This window comes from Megalops cyprinoides, chromosome 24 (genome assembly GCF_013368585.1).
Source record: "Megalops cyprinoides isolate fMegCyp1 chromosome 24, fMegCyp1.pri, whole genome shotgun sequence".
Taxonomy (NCBI): domain Eukaryota; kingdom Metazoa; phylum Chordata; class Actinopteri; order Elopiformes; family Megalopidae; genus Megalops; species Megalops cyprinoides.
In genome coordinates, this window is record NC_050606.1 from 480,001 (window position 1) to 497,500 (window position 17,500).

The 17,500-nt window shown below is 49.0% G+C and overlaps 3 protein-coding genes and 1 long non-coding RNA gene across 9 annotated transcripts in view; 2 read left to right on the plus strand and 2 right to left on the minus strand.

Moving 5' to 3' along the window:
* Nucleotides 1–3,256, minus strand: part of parp2 (poly (ADP-ribose) polymerase 2) — a 7,312-nt gene extending 4,056 nt beyond the window's left edge. The window contains exons 1-9 of one of the 2 annotated variants that reach the window (XM_036518867.1): nt 3,051–3,256; nt 2,278–2,487; nt 1,749–1,910; nt 1,241–1,311; nt 939–989; nt 647–743; nt 454–529; nt 224–326; nt 1–124 (exon numbers count right to left, since the gene is read on the minus strand). The exon at nt 1–124 is cut by the window's left edge and continues 45 nt beyond it. In XM_036518867.1, coding sequence (XP_036374760.1) covers nt 1–124; nt 224–326; nt 454–529; nt 647–743; nt 939–989; nt 1,241–1,311; nt 1,749–1,910; nt 2,278–2,487; nt 3,051–3,102 — 946 coding nt within the window. In that variant the 5' untranslated portion in view covers nt 3,103–3,256. The remainder of the gene's footprint in view (nt 125–223; nt 327–453; nt 530–646; nt 744–938; nt 990–1,240; nt 1,312–1,748; nt 1,911–2,277; nt 2,488–3,050) is intronic. The other variant, XM_036518868.1, reaches the window with a different exon arrangement.
* A 1,108-nt stretch (nt 3,257–4,364) lies between these two features.
* mettl17 (methyltransferase like 17) lies at nt 4,365–11,644 on the plus strand. 3 transcript variants are annotated; one of them, XM_036518920.1, is made up of 14 exons: nt 4,365–4,682; nt 5,960–6,101; nt 6,445–6,609; nt 6,800–6,887; nt 7,112–7,193; nt 7,621–7,694; nt 8,205–8,299; nt 8,747–8,817; nt 8,982–9,089; nt 9,718–9,786; nt 10,349–10,399; nt 10,781–10,873; nt 11,167–11,393; nt 11,539–11,644. In XM_036518920.1, exons 1-14 carry the CDS (start codon nt 4,605–4,607, stop codon nt 11,627–11,629), a joined length of 1,434 nt encoding a protein of 477 aa, XP_036374813.1. In that variant the 5' UTR covers nt 4,365–4,604; the 3' UTR covers nt 11,630–11,644. The 3 variants fall into 3 exon arrangements, with proteins under 3 accessions (XP_036374813.1, XP_036374814.1, XP_036374815.1); XM_036518921.1 differs by having other exon boundaries at nt 6,445–6,594; XM_036518922.1 differs by lacking the exon at nt 4,365–4,682 and adding an exon at nt 4,832–5,398.
* A 280-nt stretch (nt 11,645–11,924) lies between these two features.
* sdr39u1 (short chain dehydrogenase/reductase family 39U, member 1) lies at nt 11,925–15,840 on the minus strand. 3 transcript variants are annotated; one of them, XR_005004594.1, is made up of 7 exons: nt 15,752–15,840; nt 14,934–15,040; nt 14,471–14,553; nt 14,219–14,340; nt 13,584–13,736; nt 12,712–13,409; nt 11,925–12,001 (listed from the first exon to the last, which is right to left on the minus strand). XR_005004594.1 is itself a non-coding variant. In XM_036518946.1 (6 exons), exons 1-6 carry the CDS (start codon nt 15,765–15,767, stop codon nt 12,982–12,984), a joined length of 909 nt encoding a protein of 302 aa, XP_036374839.1. In that variant the 5' UTR covers nt 15,768–15,840; the 3' UTR covers nt 12,678–12,981. The 3 variants fall into 3 exon arrangements, 2 of the variants coding, with proteins under 2 accessions (XP_036374839.1, XP_036374840.1); XM_036518946.1 differs by lacking the exon at nt 11,925–12,001 and having other exon boundaries at nt 12,678–13,409; XM_036518947.1 differs by lacking the exons at nt 11,925–12,001; nt 14,471–14,553 and having other exon boundaries at nt 12,678–13,409; nt 15,808–15,829.
* Nucleotides 15,841–16,666: 826 nt separating this feature from the next.
* The window catches only part of LOC118771104, a 1,430-nt gene continuing 596 nt past the window's right edge, over nt 16,667–17,500 (plus strand). Inside the window, exon 1 of the long non-coding RNA XR_005004598.1 lies at nt 16,667–17,077. This is a non-coding gene — a long non-coding RNA (uncharacterized LOC118771104). The remainder of the gene's footprint in view (nt 17,078–17,500) is intronic.

Below are 17,500 nucleotides of genomic sequence, written 5' to 3' on the forward strand. Positions count from 1 at the left end.
TCTCCATGGCCTTGATGTCGCAGATGAGCTCCAGCAGGGCCTGCACCCTGCTGTCCAGCTGCGAGGGCTTCCTCTGGGGCAGTGGAGCTACTGGAGCTGCAGGCTGCACCGGGGCCTCCGTCCCCTGGGGAGAGACATGGCTGTGAGGGACGAGGGAACTGGCGCTGCTTCATCATTAAAAGACAGCTGATGAGTGGAGGTCTGGATGAGGCGCTTTCTGTGCCTGATCGTTGGCGCTGTAGTCCATAAACACCATGTCATATTTTCCCGCCACTTTTTCGAAGGCAGCACGATTTTTCCACTCGTTTTTCGTTTTGTCAAAGAACCTGTGGAGACAGAGCGTGACGCCCATAAATAAACCCGATTCTGACAGGCAACAAATGTCTGTGCCCACACACAACCACACCCACTTTAAGCTAACAAACGTTCAATAACACACATAAACACACTCACTTTTCGGTAAAGACTTCTTTGGCTTGACAGAGGTCTCCAGCACAGGAGACTAGACTGTGCTGCCCGACCTTTCCCACTGACAGAGAGAGAGAGAGGGAACTGAGATAAACCAACATAAATAACAAACTCAATGAGGGACACAGGAAACAACTGTCCACCCACCGCTGATGCACACACACACACACACACTGACCTCTCCCCCATCTCATCCACACACTGTAGTTCTTGGCGTTGTCATCCTGCAGTAACTGGATCAGGTAGTACTTGTTGTTATTGAACTGAAGGTTCGTCTGCAATAGACACACACAATTACTCCATAAGAACAAACTGTGACATAGAAAAAGAAACAATACAGAACCAGACGCACACGATAACACACAATAACACACGATAACACACAATAACACACGATAACACACGATAACACACGATAACACACGATAACACACCCACATGAGTGAGGAGCACATGACACAACTACCTACCTGGTTTAACATGACATCATAGACATCATCTCCTTCACTGTAAACATGTGCCTGGGGGGAGAGGGAGAGGAAGAGAATTAAAAGGTAGGGTAAAATATTATAATTCTCCATTAATTAAATAAGAATCGGAGAACCATGAAAGCCCTTTCTATCACCGCTGAATCCGTGCGCTTACACAGAGACCAGACTGCTGCAAACTCTGCTCTGCCAGCCTCACGCAACACGCCCTCAGCCTAATGAAGCCGAATCGGCACGACCGCCGCCAGCAGGCTCTAAACCACTGCAGGAGACAACGCAGGTACCTTCCCCAGCAGGGCTGAACACTCAGGGTCCACTGGAGCCTTCCCCTTCATCACAACCGTCTTCACAACCTCTGCAGAACACACAGCAAACACAATCAGCACAGCCCACAGCCTGTGACGGAGCACAGGCCGTCAGCACAGCACACAGCCTGTGACGGAGCACAGGCCGTCAGCACAGCACACAGCCTGTGACGGAGCACAGGCCGTCAGCACAGCCCACAGTGCGGCAGGAGCACAGGCCGTCAGCACAGCACACAGCCTGTGACGGAGCACAGGCCGTCAGCACAGCACACAGCCTGTGACGGAGCACAGGCCGTCAGCACAGCACACAGCCTGTGACGGAGCACAGGCCGTCAGCACAGCACACAGCCTGTGACAGAGCACAGGCCGTCAGCACAGCCCACAGTGCGGCAGGAGCACAGGCCGTCAGCACAGCACACAGCCTGTGACGGAGCACAGGCCGTCAGCACAGCACACAGTGCGGTGGGTGCATTTTGGGGACTCTTACCTTTGCTGTCTGTAGTGTCAGCAGGTGCCTCTTTTTCAGCCTTCTGACTCCTCCCCTCACCCCGCCTCCTCTTAGCAACCGGTAGCTCTTCCTCTTCCTCCTCTTTAATGGGGGCGGGGCAGAGATCCTGACTGGCTGAGCTGACAGCATTGCTTCCACTCTCTGCCACAACAAGCAGGATCGAATTTCAGCGCTAACAGAAACATCACAGTTCTGCTGTTTTTCCTTCATAAGTGCAGCACAGCCAGACCATTTCTGAAGTACCAAGAACAGCAACCTTACAGGAGCACTGAAACTCCTCTCACAGAAGCGCTACAAAAACCAAACCAAAGAAGGAAAAGGGTACTAGGCAAACTCTGGTAATATTCATTCAGACGACAGCCTCCACTGTTAAAAAACAACTATAAACAGACACTGTACCACCACAAGGAGAAAAGGTGTGCAAATATTAGTGCAGAGACACACACATACACATACACACACACACACACACACACACACACACACACACACACACACACACACACACCTGCTTTCAGTGTTAGTGAGCGGATCTTTCTCTGATATTTAGTGGCAGTGTTGATCTGGACCATCTTCCTCAGGTCCACGGTGTACGTGGAGCCGGTGCCCAGTGTCAGAGAGACCGAGCTCCGGCCTGCCTGTACCGCCCGGTCCAGCTGGGCACATGCTGAGGGCGGGTACTGCACATACTGCCCCCCATCCCCCTCCCACTGCCACACTACAGAGAGAGAGACACTCCAGCACACTAACACTGCACTGAGACGGAGGGTTAATACAGTATATACACACTGACACTACAGCACGCTAACACTGCACTGAGAGAGAGGGTTAATACAGTATATACACACTGACACTACAGCACACTAACACTGCACTGAGAGAGAGGGTTAATACAGTATATACACACTGACACTACAGCACACTAACACTGCACTGAGAGAGAGGGTTAATACAGTATACACACTGACACTACAGCACACTAACACTGCACTGAGAGAGAGGGTTAATACAGTATATACACACTGACACTACAGCACACTAACACTGCACTGAGAGAGAGGGTTAATACAGTATATACACACTGACACTACAGTATATTAATATACACTCTTTATAACAATCTCGCGAGCTGCTGGTCTCCCGGTTTACTGCATCTTATCTTGAAAATAACACGAAATTAATAGCTCCCAAATACATATTCTACGTATGTAAAATGTATGTGAATGTAATTTCCTGCAAACATGAAAGTGAGTTCCGGAAAGACGGCAGAGGCTCGCTTACCCGCGGCGTCGGTACTCTCTGCCCGGCTGCGGGAGCTTCGTGTGCGCCTCATTGTCCCTGCGGCGGGGGGGGGTTCTGTGCTGCCGGTAACTCGCTGCTTCCTCCCGGACAGAAAAGTGCGCTTTCAACGCATCAGACACGACGAAGCTTTTCCCGAAAAGCGACAGACAGCACAGCGCGCCCTCATACGCAGCGCTGTGATTGGTCGAAATATCTGTCTGTTCGCACACACTAGGGTTCTAATTGTCTAAAAGTCGTGTGTCGTAAGTGTTTGGCGGCAATATGACGAAATGAGATTCTATTGGACAGTTCTCAAAAAATTATGTTTGTGATTGGACAGAGTGAACACCCGCCCTTCGTATGTACCGCCCCCTCCGAAGCTAAATTCTTCCGCTGTTCAAAAACATGTCCGGGCGTGAATCTGGCGGTGACGCGCTCGAGAAGGGATTTCCGTTGCGTTTCGCTGTCCACGGAGTTACTAATTCGCTGTCCGCCTAAAATAAAGATGTTTTGTAAATGCTGTGTTGTCAATGATTCCATCTGACAAATTATTTTCCCGTAATTGATTGTCAACTGACTGTCCCATCCTGATGGGGTCATCCCTGTCTGTACTGGTCCCTCAGTGGAATGAACTCCCCACGGGGGTCACTGGCCATGTTCTGACACACTGCAGACCCACCTCTTCAGACTGCATCTCAGTTTCACCTCAGTCCCCTAACACCTGCTTCTTGTATTACTTGATATGTATTTTAGGTGTAGTGTCGCAATGTGTTTTGGATTCTGCGATTAGCAGCTATGATGTATGATAGTATACTTCCCTTGTCTAGTCAGGTTGCACAAGTTAACCTGTGGTAGGGCTTGAATAGTGTTATGCTCACACTCACTGGTCTGGGAATATTGTTAGCCTGGTCTGACACTGTTGCTCAATCAGTTTGAATGCATACACTTCAGTTGTTTTGTGCTGGAGGTCACTCTGGATAAGAGCTTCTGCTCAATGAATGTAATGTAATAATCAAGCAAACCCAGCCTAACTGCAGACATCAGCTTCATATAACAGGACTGCGGAGACACTGAGAGAAGTTTGCGTAACAATGATTTTAACTCGCTTCTCTTCACAAAGTTAAAATTGTTCTAAACAGTTTTGTTTTAGAGTTTGCCTATCATGCGGTAATTGTCTATCAACTAGCCTCTCTGAGAAATTGTGCCACATTCCCAACTTCAACACCACTGACGCCAACAACTTGCTGCTGTCCATGTGATCAGTACGCAAGAGCTGCGTCAAGTCGGACTCATTTTTTGACGGTCCAACTTCCGCTAACGGGGCGCACAGCATGCAAAGATTATTTACATTCGCAAGATCACACATTCCTCTGTCCGTCAAATTGACTTTCTCTACGTTCTCCCTACTTTCGCTAACTCGTAAGCAACTTTAGGAGCGACCGGAACTCTGTATTCTAATCGCAATATGCGACACTCTATGCAGTACACATAGCGATTATTAATGTCAGGGTCGACCGCCTTAATTCTCTCAGGACTGTGCGACTGACAGCCGCGATGGCAGCGCTCTGGAGACGTGGCTCCAGATCATGTGCGCTGTGTCAATCTGCGCTTTCCGGCAAGACCTTTAACGGAGTGAGTGTTTGTCTGTTTCCCTGGTTACGGCGTGTACATGTTTAAGGTTTATGCATGGTGCATGGTGTGTGTAAAGATGAGGTAAAAGGCTGGATGGAGAGTAGTCTGAATTGGATATGGTGTGTGTAAAGATGAGGTAAAAGGCTGGATGGAGAGTAGTCTGAATTGGATATGGTGTGTGTAAAGATGAGGTAAAAGGCTGGATGGAGAGTAGTCTGAATTGGGTTCTGGAAGCTTCCTCCAGCTCACACATCGCACTCATCCGCCAGCCGCGAGTGTTTCCAAGCCCGCGAGGCCGCATCCGCCGCGGAGCGCCGTGGACTCGCGCTCCGCGGCTTCTCGTGCCGTGAAGCCTCGCGATTGGCCCCGTGTCTGTGCGCTCGCTCACCCGGATCAGGTGATGCCCTGCGAGGGCAGCGATTGGCTCATGTCTCAGACCTTCCCCGAGGTGATTGGTGGAGTGACAGGCACTCTGCATGTGACCTCTACAGTAAGCTTCCGTCCAGCCGAAGAGAAGCGCTGGCGCAGGAGCTCATATAGCGCCGGGGTGCGACTGACAACCTCGGTCACGGTGTCATTTGTGTCATTAAAAGGTCTTCTGGACGCGTGCGGCAACACAGTACATATCGTTACAACCGACCAACGCGTAGTATAAAGAGCAATTAGCTATGAATATCAACTTTCACAGACGTCCTTTTCGAATGGAGTAGATTATGGTAATCTATGCAAATTGAATTTCTGTGATTGGTGGGCTTTCCGTGCGTGTCTGACGGTGCCTTTTGCGGGAATACTGCCTCATTCTGTCGCGTTCCCCTTCTGTCCGATTCTCATCATATTCTCCCGTTCTCGTCAGTTTTCCTGCTGGTCGATGTCACTTACGACTCTTGTACAAAACTGCTAAATCCTTTATTGTAACTTTATTTCAGTAAATCTGACATGTCGATTCTTTTATTTTTATGCCTTTATTTAAAATGTATTGTAATTCTCATATTATTGATGCCTCTCCAGGAATAACACTCTGATGTGATTTAGTTTCAAACCTTTAGTTTACAGTGCTGTCAGTTTAAATTTGTTAATGTACAGATTCCACCTCACAATCTGCCATTTGTAAAGCACTGTTTCCACAGGAGAACTCTTTAAGATCAAAGAAAGTTTATTTCAAATCAGTGTTTATCAAATGAATGGAAACAGGCAGATTAAATTGTACAGATACTGTATATAATATCTAACGTTTAACGTTTCTAAAGTTCCATTGGCTGAGAGTTTATTTCCTGTAGTGGCAGAGCACGGCAGCAAACCCGCAGGCAGCAGCTGACTTCCTGCAGGGCGCCCCCCACAGGAAGCACCCAGGCGTTACAGCCCTGAAGACTGTGAGTCTGCCGGAGGAGCTGCAGAGAGCTGCGCTGGTCTCCATACACGGTGAGCAAAACGAGACTGTGACTCCACCCTCAATCCTGTCAGTACACACACACACACGCACACACACACACACACACTCACGCACGCACGCACGCACACACACACGCACACGCACGCACGCACGCACGCACGCGCACACACACACACACACACACGCACACACACACACACACACTCACGCACGCACGCACGCACGCACGCACGCACGCACGCACGCACGCACACACACACACACACACACGCACACAGTCCTAATGTGTCTTTAATCAATACAGAATTATACAGAAAAGCTATCATGATGCATAATGCTGTGTCTCCTGTGCTGTGTCCTCCCATCCTGTAGGGGCAGCAGTGAGCGGGCTGGCTGATAGGGCACGCAGGCTCACTAACTACCTGTGGAGCAGGAAGAGGGCAGTGGAAGACTCAGCGCTGAGGGAGAAGGCCATCGCTTTGGAGAAAACCCTACTGGAAAAGGAAAAGGAGAAAGGAAGAGGTGAGAGAGGAAGAGGTAAAGGCAAACACAGACACTTTGCATGTGATTCCTTCAGAGAGACCAACTATTTCTCCTCAGAGCAAGCGCTCTCCATATCACGTGGATAAATGCTGATGGTATAAATCTTAGAGGATCTGCTAGTGAATTGTAGTGGATTTGCACAGTGTGCCTGTAAGCAAGCAGATAAATGTGTCTGTGTGTTCAGATGGAGACATCCACCTACTGGAGACTCAAATTAAGAAGAAGGTGTTAACAGCACTCAGAAAAACAACCTATCACTGGACTCCTCTGAGGTACCTGTGTGTCTGTGTGTGAAACTGTCTGAGTGCACCAGTGTAGCATGTGTGTGTGTGTGTGTGTGTGTGTGTGTGTGTATGTGTGTGTACATCATTAAAACAATACAAAGCTGTGTGTTTGCAGTGTGTTTACAGTAAATCTCTGTTTCTCTCTCTGCATTGTGTTTAAACTGCACTACAGTCTGCTTACACTCTGTTTACACTGAGCTTGTCTCTCTCAGGTACGATGACGACCTGGCTGTGGTTTACCTGGCGGCCAGGCTGGCTGGGGGGTACGCTGCTGTCAGGAGGGTTTTGAATGAGGTGAATCTGCACTAACAGAGACAGTAATGATGAAGGAGAGCAATGCTGTTAATGCTGCTACATCAGTGCCATTTTAAACAACACATTCATGCCGCGCTTCTTTCAACAAGGGAAGTCGAAACATGGAAAACACAAAAAGGCAACATTAATCAACTTAGTCTTTCATTAGTGCGTGAGAGGAACTGTAGATTTCATCTGAGTTTGGTTCCTTCAGCTGGGGGTTGATTCCAAACATATTTGGAAAATGAGAGGCCAGTTTGTACCCCAAAGACAGATGCATACAGACACAGTGTGGGGCCATGCTGCCGATGGGAAACCTGGTCACATCTGAACATATTGGCTAATTATCAATTAAAATGATTTTTTAAGATTATTTGAAAGGTAATGATCGTAGGTAATGTATTCTTCCCTTTCTTTCTCTCTTCAGGTGAAGAAGAGAGATCCCTCTTTCACTCCTCAGTCATTGCTGGACTTTGGCTCTGGAGTGGGGACAGTTCTCTGGTGAGGACTCAGTGTGTGGGGTAACTCTGTGCTGTAATTACCCCTCAGGGTGGTGCGCAGTGTGTGGGGTAACTCTGTGCTGTAATTACCCCTCAGGGCGGTGCGCAGTGTGTGGGGTAACTCTGTGCTGTAATTACCCCTCAGGGTGGTGCGCAGTGTGTGGGGTAACTCTGTGCTGTAATTACCCCTCAGGGCAGTGTGTGGGGTAACTCTGTGCTGTAATTACCCCGCAGGGTGGTGCGCAGTGTGTGGGGTAACTGTGCTGTAATTACCCCTCAGGGCGGTGCGCAGTGTGTGGGGTAACTCTGTGCTGTAATTACCCCTCAGGGTGGTGCGCAGTGTGTGGGGTAACTCTGTGCTGTAATTACCCCTCAGGGTGGTGCGCAGTGTGTGGGGTAACTGTGCTGTAATTACCCCTCAGGGCGGTGCGCAGTGTGTGGGGTAACTCTGTGCTGTAATTATCCCTCAGGGCAGTGTGTGGGGTAACTCTGTGCTGTAATTACCCCTCAGGGCGGTGCGCAGTGTGTGGGGTGAAGCTGAGAGGGAGAGTGTTTGTGTTGACAGCTCTGCAGCCATGAACTCACTGGCGGACCAGCTGCTCAGAGGTACACACTCTCACACACATACACACTCACACTCATACATACACACACACTCACACTCCCACATATGTGCACTCACGCACAAATTAAGTGTATATTTTCATGTACACATGTGTGCACAGATCACTCAACTCTATTCTCATTAATACAATCATGTACTATAATTCCCAAATGACGGCATTTGATGATGTCATCAGTGACATATGGTGATATTTGTTTGTCATAAGTTTAACCTTTCTGCAGGGTTTAGGTTAGTCTTGCTTTAGGGTTTAAGTTAATCTTGTTTTAGGGTTTAGGTTAATCTTGTTTTAGGGTTTAGATTAATCTTGTTTTAGGGTTTAGGTTAGTCTTGTTTTAGGGTTTAGGTTAGTCTTGTTTTAGGGTTTAGGTTAGTCTTGCTTTAATCTTTCCTCCCTCTTGGTTAAACACTTCTGCTGTGGTTTGGTGTAGGAGGCAGTGACAGAGAAGACCCCCTGATCAAGCAGGTGTATTTCCGCCAGTTCCTCCCTGTCTCTCCAAAGGTACGTTCCCCCCCTTCAGAGAGTGTGTGTGTGTGTGTGTGTAATCTCTCTCCCAGGTGCAGTGTGACCTGGTGAGTGTGTGTGTGTAATCTCTCTCCCAGGTGCAGTGTGACCTGGTGAGTGTGTACGTGTGTAGTAAGTGTGTGTGTGTAATCTCTCTCCAGGTGCAGTATGACCTGGTGGTCAGTGCGTTTGCTCTGTCAGAGCTGACCTCTCAGAAGGAGAGGAGAGACACTGTGCTCACGCTCTGGAGAAAGACAAACTCCCTCCTGGTCAGTAAGCACTGCTGCTGTTGCATGCCTGTGTGTGTAAAGGTGTTGTATTTGTGTGGTTGTGTGTAAAGGTGTTGTAACTGTGTTCTTATGTGTTTGTAAAGGTGTTGTATTTGTGTGGTTGTGTGTAAAGGTGTTGCAACTGTGTTCTTATGTGTTTGTAAAGGTGTTGTATTTGTGTGGTTGTGTGTAAAGGTGTTGTAACTGTGTTCTTATGCGTTTGTAAAGGTGTATTTGTGTGGTTGTGTGTAAAAGTGTTGTGTTTGTGTGGTTGTGTGTGTAAAGGTGTTGTGTTTGATTGTGTGTGTAAAGCTGTTGTTTCTCTGATTGTGTGTGTAAAGGTGCTGTGTTTGTTTGATTGTGTGTGTAAAGCTGTTGTGTTTCTCTGATTGTGTGTGTAAAGGTGTTGTGTTTCTCTGATTGTGTGTGTAAAGGTGTTGTGTTTCTCTGATTGTGTGTGTAAAGCTGTTGTTTGTTTGATTGTGTGTGTAAAGCTGTTGTGTTTCTCTGATTGTGTGTGTAAAGGTGTTGTGTTTCTCTGATTGTGTGTGTAAAGCTGTTGTTTGTTTGATTGTGTGTGTAAAGGTGTTGTGTTTGATTGTGTGTGTAAAGGTGTTGTGTTTCTCAGGTGCTGGTGGAGAATGGGACGAAAGATGGTCATCAGGTCCTCATGGAGGCCAGAGATGCAGTGCTGACAGTAAGAGACACACACACACACACAAAGAATAAAAGTTTTTACTTACAAATTTACTCAATAATCACACCTAGCGAGTAGAAGCAAGCAAATTTTTATCACAGGGAGAACAAACCCACAGAGTTCTGTAAAAGCTTGGTGATCTCAGAGAACAGAGAACGTGTATCATCTTTTTTGTATGCAGACTTAGAGACATTACATTACCGAGACCCTTCAGCTATATCCTCATTGGCACGTTAATTTGTAATGGTCATACCTAGGGTGGCTTATGTGATACTACATGCAGTTAGTACAGTGCTAAGAAAGATTTTACTATATGTATCTCTTGTCATTGCATGCACACACACACAGATACACACACAGTGGATCACTATATCACACACATTCTCCTTAAACAAACAGAAAAATTTCGTACTTTTGAACAATATTCTTGCCTTTCACTGTTGCTATGGTTATGGTTTCCTTGACTAATGGTAAAGTAACCTCAACTCACTCCTTATGCATTATAGCAACAGTATAACTGCTAAAGGTAAAATCATGTCATTACCTCATTAACCAATCACAGGGGAAGGACAGGGTGACATTCGACTCCAGGACGCCTCAGGTGTTTGCACCGGTGTGTATAAACAGTTTATTCTGCTCTTTATTATGAAGTGCTAATCACAGAAGCTGTCAGCCATTTTGAAAATCTTCACATCAGCTTGAATGTTGAAGAGTCAGAAACATTCTGGAGGCTGTAACAGGTGTCAAACCGCTGTAAAATGACTGGATTTGAGTGTCAGATTATTTAATGTGAATGTAGCATTATTTAATAAGAGTTTAGGATTACAGAATGTCAGTGTAGGGGTACTTAGTGTGAATGTAGTGTTATTTAGGCTGAGTGTAGGATTATTTAATGGGAATGTAATGCTTTTTAGCATTGTGTAGGATTATTGAATATCATAGCTCACCTGTCGCTGGGACAATGCCCTAATCTCCTCTTTCATGTTTTGGTCAGTGCCCTCATCAGTTACCCTGTCCCAGACTGGCACAGGAGTCCCAGCTGCCCTGCAACTACCCCCAGCCCTACCGCCCCCTGCCCCTGCCAGGGGTAAGAGAACCCTGAGAGCAACAGACTGATCTGACTGGGATCTTTCAGAGAGGCAGCCGCAGTGGGGAGAGAGATGAGGAGGAGGAGGAGGAAGAGGAGGAGAGGGGATGGAGGTGGAGAGGGAGAAGGGGATGGAGGAGGAGAGGGGGTGGAGGAAAAGAGGGCGGAGAGGAAGAAGAGGTGAAAGGAGGGGATATAATTGTGCCATGTAGGTGTCCTGCACTCTGAGGAAGGAGGGAATATCTTATATAAATAGTAAAAATAAGCGTCCTGATCTGGTGCCGTCCTCACAGAGCCCTGATCGGGCGGTGGAGCGCTTCAGTTACCTGGTTCTGAGGCGGGCGGGGCCGGAGCGGGAGGCGGAGCCAGAGCTGGAGGCGGGGCCAGAGCAGGAGGCGGGGCTGGCCTGGGCTCGGCTGATTGGCCCAGTGCTCCGCAGGTCTCGGCACGTCCACTGCCAACTGTGCTGCTCCGACGGAGAGATCAGGCGGCTGGTTGTGACTGCTCGCCGACACGGCAGGTATGCTCTCATCTGTGCCGACACAGGCCCTGTACCGCACTGTGCTCACCTGTGCCAACACAGGCCCTGTACCGCACTGTGCTCACCTGTACCGCACACCATACTGATTTGAAACAGTAAAATATGAACTGTTTTTTCCTGGCAGAGACATGTACCGGTGTGCCAGGAGCAGTGACTGGGGAGACCGGCTGCCAATCATCCAGCCAGAGGATGCCGCCCCCTCAGATTCAGAATGAACAGCCAATGAGAGCCCAGAGCAGTGTATGAGGAGCCAGTGAGGGCCAATCACAACGCACTGTGGAGCATTTGATCTTGTCAGTCAAAGATTCTGTCTGTATTCCAAACCACTTTCTCACCCCCTACTCCAAAGAAATGATCTCTAATCAGAGAAGGAGGGGTCAGGAAGCAGCTTTTGATCCATTCACTCACTCAGCACTGTTCAGAGATCAGCGTGGATGCAGAGGTCTTTCACAGCACCATCTAGTGGACTGGAGGAGATGCTGCATCTGAGAACAGCATCCTGCCAAGATCAGTGAGCTGGATGGAGCTGCTTTCACCGTGGGGATGGATGTTCTCACTGTGCAGTTAACCGTCTCTCAGTGCAAACACTGTCACATGATGGGAACAGAGAAATAAAGTAAATGTGCATATGAATGAGTCTGTGTGTATGATTACCCCCCCCCCACACACACACACATACACACCCACCTACACGCACGCATGCACACGCACATACACACACACCACACACACACCACACACGCACAGAATCTGCAGCCACAGCCCCCACACACACACGCACGCACACGCACGCACACGCACGCACACACACACACAGAATCTGCAGCCACAGTCCCCACACACACACACACACACACACACACACACACACACACACGCACAGAATCTGCAGCCACAGTCCCCACACACACACACACAGAATCTGCAGCCACAGTCCCCACACACACACACAGAATCTGCAGCCACAGCCCCCACACACACACACACACACGCACAGAATCTGCAGCCACAGCCCCCACACGCACACACACACACACACACACACACACACGCACGCACACACACGCACGCACGCACACACACGCACACACACGCACACACACACACACACAGAATCTGCAGCCACAGTCCCCACACACACACACACACACACACACGCACAGAATCTGCAGCTACAGTCCCCACACACACACACACAGAATCTGCAGCCACAGTCCCCACACACACACACACACACACACACACAGAATCTGCAGCCACAGCCCCCCCAGCAGGAAGCCTCTCCGGGTTTATTCACCATTTGTGGAAAGACCAGGTCAGAGAGTGAAGTGCAGACAGAGTAAAGACACAGAAGTGTGATTTCCATGGAGACACCAAGCGCTCAGCGGTGATGAGTCTCCTTCCTGGAGACTGTGTGCATCACGCCGCCTACAGTTAATCCTACAGGGTCAGTCCTGCCGGCAGCACAGCGAGCTGAGGGGAATTGTGGGTAATGCACAGAGAGTCCGAGGCCGGCTGTGTTTGCTGTAGGCCTCCAGAGCGAGCCGGTTCTGCAGGGCTGTAGCTGTTAACTGCCCACTATTTGGCACAGGGCGGCCTTCAAGTCGGGGTACCGGAAGCGGTACCCGGCCTGCAGGGTCCTGTGGGGTAGCACGCGCTGGCCCTCGGTCAGCACCACGGCACGCTCCGACCCCAGCAGCGCCCTCAGAACCCCGCCCGGCACCGGCAGCAGCGTGGGCCGGCCCAGCGTGCGCCCCAGTTCCTTGGTAAACTCGGAGTTGGTGTTCTGCGCCGGGGCGACCCCATTGAAGACCTCGGGGGCACTGGACGGGGGGCAGGAGGGGGGCTGCAGGGAGTGGGCGATTATCCCGGCCAGGTCGGACACGTGGATCCAGGGGAAGGGCTGCTGGCCAGAGCCCAGGGTGCCCCCCAAACCCAGCCAGAACGGGGTGAGCATCTGTTTCATTGCCCCGCCGTCCCGGCCCAGTACTGCCCCTAGTGGAGGAGGGGGAGACAGCAAGTGATATCTGTCAGTACCATATAAACAGATTTCTGCCATGAGTATTAATAAAACAGTTATCTATCATTGATCCAACTCCCAGATAACACTGATACACGACTGCATTTCTGATTTTACGAAACGCTTCCCTTGCACTCCTGAATGCTCACCTGGCCTGATGATCACCTGTCTGGTTTCTGTAGCGATGTTTTCGGGCAGACGTGCCGCCCCCTCCCACTCCTTCACCAGCTGAGACAGGAGGTCAAAGGGAGCCCAGGAGCTGTCCTCTGTGTACTGCTCCGTCTGGCTGGGCTTATAGCAGGCTGGGGGGAAGGGGGAGAACAATCATTCATAGAATGATTTCGCTCTGCATATGAATCATTTTCAGCCTTTTTAAAGGTTAACTCTGTCTAACAGGATGTGCTGTGTGGCATAAACTTCCATATGTGGCTCTGCACTGCGATCAGGGAGACTGTGGAGAGACGGTGACGCAGTGACACAGGGAGACAGTGACACGGTGACACAGTGAGACGGTGACACAGCGAGACAGCTGTTAAGAGCATTTGCCCTGAATAAGGAGGACTTCCTCACAGGATCCACAGCACAGCATCAGGTTCACACCCTGTCAGAGGAATTCCTGCTTCCTCTCCTCCACTCCTGCATCCTCACATCTGTTCATCTCCTCCATACATTTCAACCAAGGGAACGAGGAAGAGACGCAACGGCTCTTTTCTCAGGTGCAGGGACACACCCGCTACCTTCCCTCCAGGGGCGAGGCGTCTTCGCGCGTGCCTGTCACACTCACCCACACCTGTGACGAGGACCCAAGCATGAGGGGGCTGGGGGGAGGCACAGATAGCCCGGGCGAGGGCTCTGGTCGTATCGACCCGACTGGAGAACAGATCCTTCTTGTAACTCTCGTTCCACCTGGAGCCAGAGAGAAAGAAAAAGGGAAGTGTGAAAGAAAGGAATGAGACCCCCCCCCACAGGAGACAGCAGCCCATGGAGGTTTCAGTTCTGTCAGACAGAGGGCAGAGACACAGAGCTGTTCTCTCACCAGCGCAGGGGATTCATGAGGTTCTCTCCAGCCAAGTTAACAGCGCCCTCACATGGTGGGAGGCCGCCAGCCTCCAAGTCATCCTGTGGGGAGGAGGCAGAGGAGGGACAAGCCTTTAGGTCTCCTCTCACCCAGGCTCAGCTACACTAACTGGGACCATCTGAGAGCAACCTGAGCACAGCAAGACCTGTTGATTCTGTCACTGTGAGAGAGAGGCCGAGGTGCTTTAGAGAGAGCGAGATCTGCATGCTTTAGGGAGAGAGGACTGGGGTGCTTTCAAGGTCTGTCTTTCATTTGAATGTGTAACAGAGAGAAATACACAAATGTATGGAGAGGGAGAGAGAGAGAGAGAGAGAGAGAGAGAGAGGGCAAGGGAGAGAGGAAGAAGGAGAGGGAGAGAGAGAGCAAGGGAGAGAGACAGAGCCTCTGATGAAATGGAGGTCAGAGGTTCATGCAACCTTACCCAGGTGATCCTCCCAGGACCCGGCTGTCGGGAGATGATCGTGACCTCATGGCCTTCCTTGCGTAGCAACCGTGTCAGCTCTCGACCCACAAACCCCGACCCACCACCTTACAGACCGAGGGAATGAAGCAAACACAGCACGGTCAAACCAGCTTTAAACGTAAACAGAAGGGCTGATCCCTGTTCAAACACAGGCAGCAGGCTTAAACTGTGTTTGAGTGTTATGGCCATGGTTAAAACACTCACTCTAACACTGCCAATTAGCAATAATCTCATCATCTGCGTCCACTCCAGGTGACACAGAGATCAAGAAGCGTTTAGCTCATCTTCAATTTTATGCATTTATAGTCTCGCCAGAGTTTTACTACCGCGCAATTCTTCCTCTGAGCTTATCGCACAAAGTCTCCATCACTCACAAGGACAATCATACAAAATACGCCATTAATTCACCGTGTGTGATACAGGTCACGCGGTTGCAGGTGTAGAGTTTCAAGTTAATTTCAGTACTTTACGGATATTGGTGCGCATGCGCGCTGCCCATGTGGTTATGAAATCTGCTAGACGTGAAACGACTATTGTGTTGAAAAGACTGACTTTAACAGGAAAAGCAGTATTCGTGTGCGATACGCGCAATTCTTTTGCTATTGGCTCAACTGCAAGTGAGTGACAATAACGCGATCAGGTATTATCAGGACTAGCAGGCAAACCAGCAAAACTTCAGCAGCTAGCGCTAGGCGTAGCTAGGACTTTGACTTTCTGGATTTCCAAAACCAATTAACTTTTTATATATATATGACAACCGAAATGCACATACAGACCTACAAGGACTCTCATCTTCGTTGAAGCTGAGCAGCAGATCCGCCGGGACACTCACCGTCTCCTGCTCTGGATTTCTGTCAAGGTTGTATGATCACATTGGAATCCCTCTACGGCGGCATCCGGAGAGATGGGCCAATGAAACGGCCTGTTTCAGTCACATGACACTCAGGCGCTTTGTTGGGGTAGCGGGATCCACCATTTCTGTAAGGGAATAGCTGCCTGTGAACTGAGATGAAAAATAACTATATAACCACATGAGTGGTTATATTTCTAAGACAGATTTTGCTGCACAGTACGTACAATGCCACTTTAAAAGTGTGCTGTCATTAGTAAATATTTTTGAAGCATATCATATCCTTTTAAAAATAATTTATCGTATCATTTTACCGATAATAAATAAAATAAAAGCATCAATGATTACACGAAACCCTAACCCTATGATTACACATAAAAATATGAATACTAAACTGTAATCCTGTCTAATTCCACACCAACATACAGAGTGGCGCATTGGAATTTTGCCTTTCGTGACGTTTATGTGAAATTCACATTGTTGGTGTCAAACGTGTTGAATGTTTCGATTACTAATGTTTGATACGCATCATATTCACTTTCTAAACTTGCCATAAAATTAATTTAAGGTATGTAGCTCCCTCTTACTTATCCTTTACTGAATACCTTAATAAGAGTAATAACTACAACAGCAAAAATACAATTAATATGTATAAAGCTGATGTGTGATTTATTTAGGCATGCGTTTGTTACACAGTGCACGGCATTTCCAGCACACACGTTCGGCGTCTGTGCGCTGAGGTACCCGGAAGCGGTAGGAGCTCTCAGCAAACACGTGGTTTGATAAGGAGATAATTAGGGACCCTGCGCCTCACCTCCGGTCTTTCTGCTGGGGTCGGCGGCGGAGAGCGGAGCGGGCGATCACATGGCAGTTATTTTATTCAGGTGCAGTTTTATATGTAGCTGATTAGAGAGCAAGGTATGTGATTTTTGATTGATGGAACCAGGTTATCGAGGTCTTTGATACCGGTAGATAAATTGGCTACTTAAATTCCAAGATTATTAGATACTGTTGTTGCTAACTATCTACTAGTTGATTGGCAAGCAAAAATGGCTGGAAATGGCACTCAGCGAATCCGTGGAGTGTCTGCAGTTTGTATTTGTTGATGTGATGCTTTTGGCTGTTGATGAAGTGGATGTAGACAATAGGCCAATACTACGCGCATGGCTACACGGCAAAAGCCGGATAGCGGCAGGCTGTCTGGATGTAGCGGTTTGAAGGGCTGAAAGGAGGAGGACCCGAGAGAAACGACGTGAGTCGCAGAGAATTCATTCCGTTGTACCTGCGAGTCATTTAGGCTACCGAGCTGGTTAGAGCAGGGCGGGAATCGGGATGCGACTCGCTGCTCTTGCGCTTTGCTCGGTAGCAGGTGCATAATCCTTTCCAGATGTATCTTTGCGATACTGCACGCTTTCAGCTGCTGAAAAGATGTGCATTGGCTAGTTTTTTTGGAGGGGAACTTCGCGAATAACGCTACAAGCTACGCTGCCAAGATAAATGTGTTACACCATCCGCACGATTTCACACGCGTGTACGTGACGGGATGAGCGTGAGATGATTTCGGATTGTGTCCGTGTTTTGCACTTTTATAATGTGAGTATTTATGTTGGCGCGTTTCCGCTTGGCGGCCGGTTTGGATCAGACCCTGAATGACGAGTTGCGAGTGAGTCCGTGT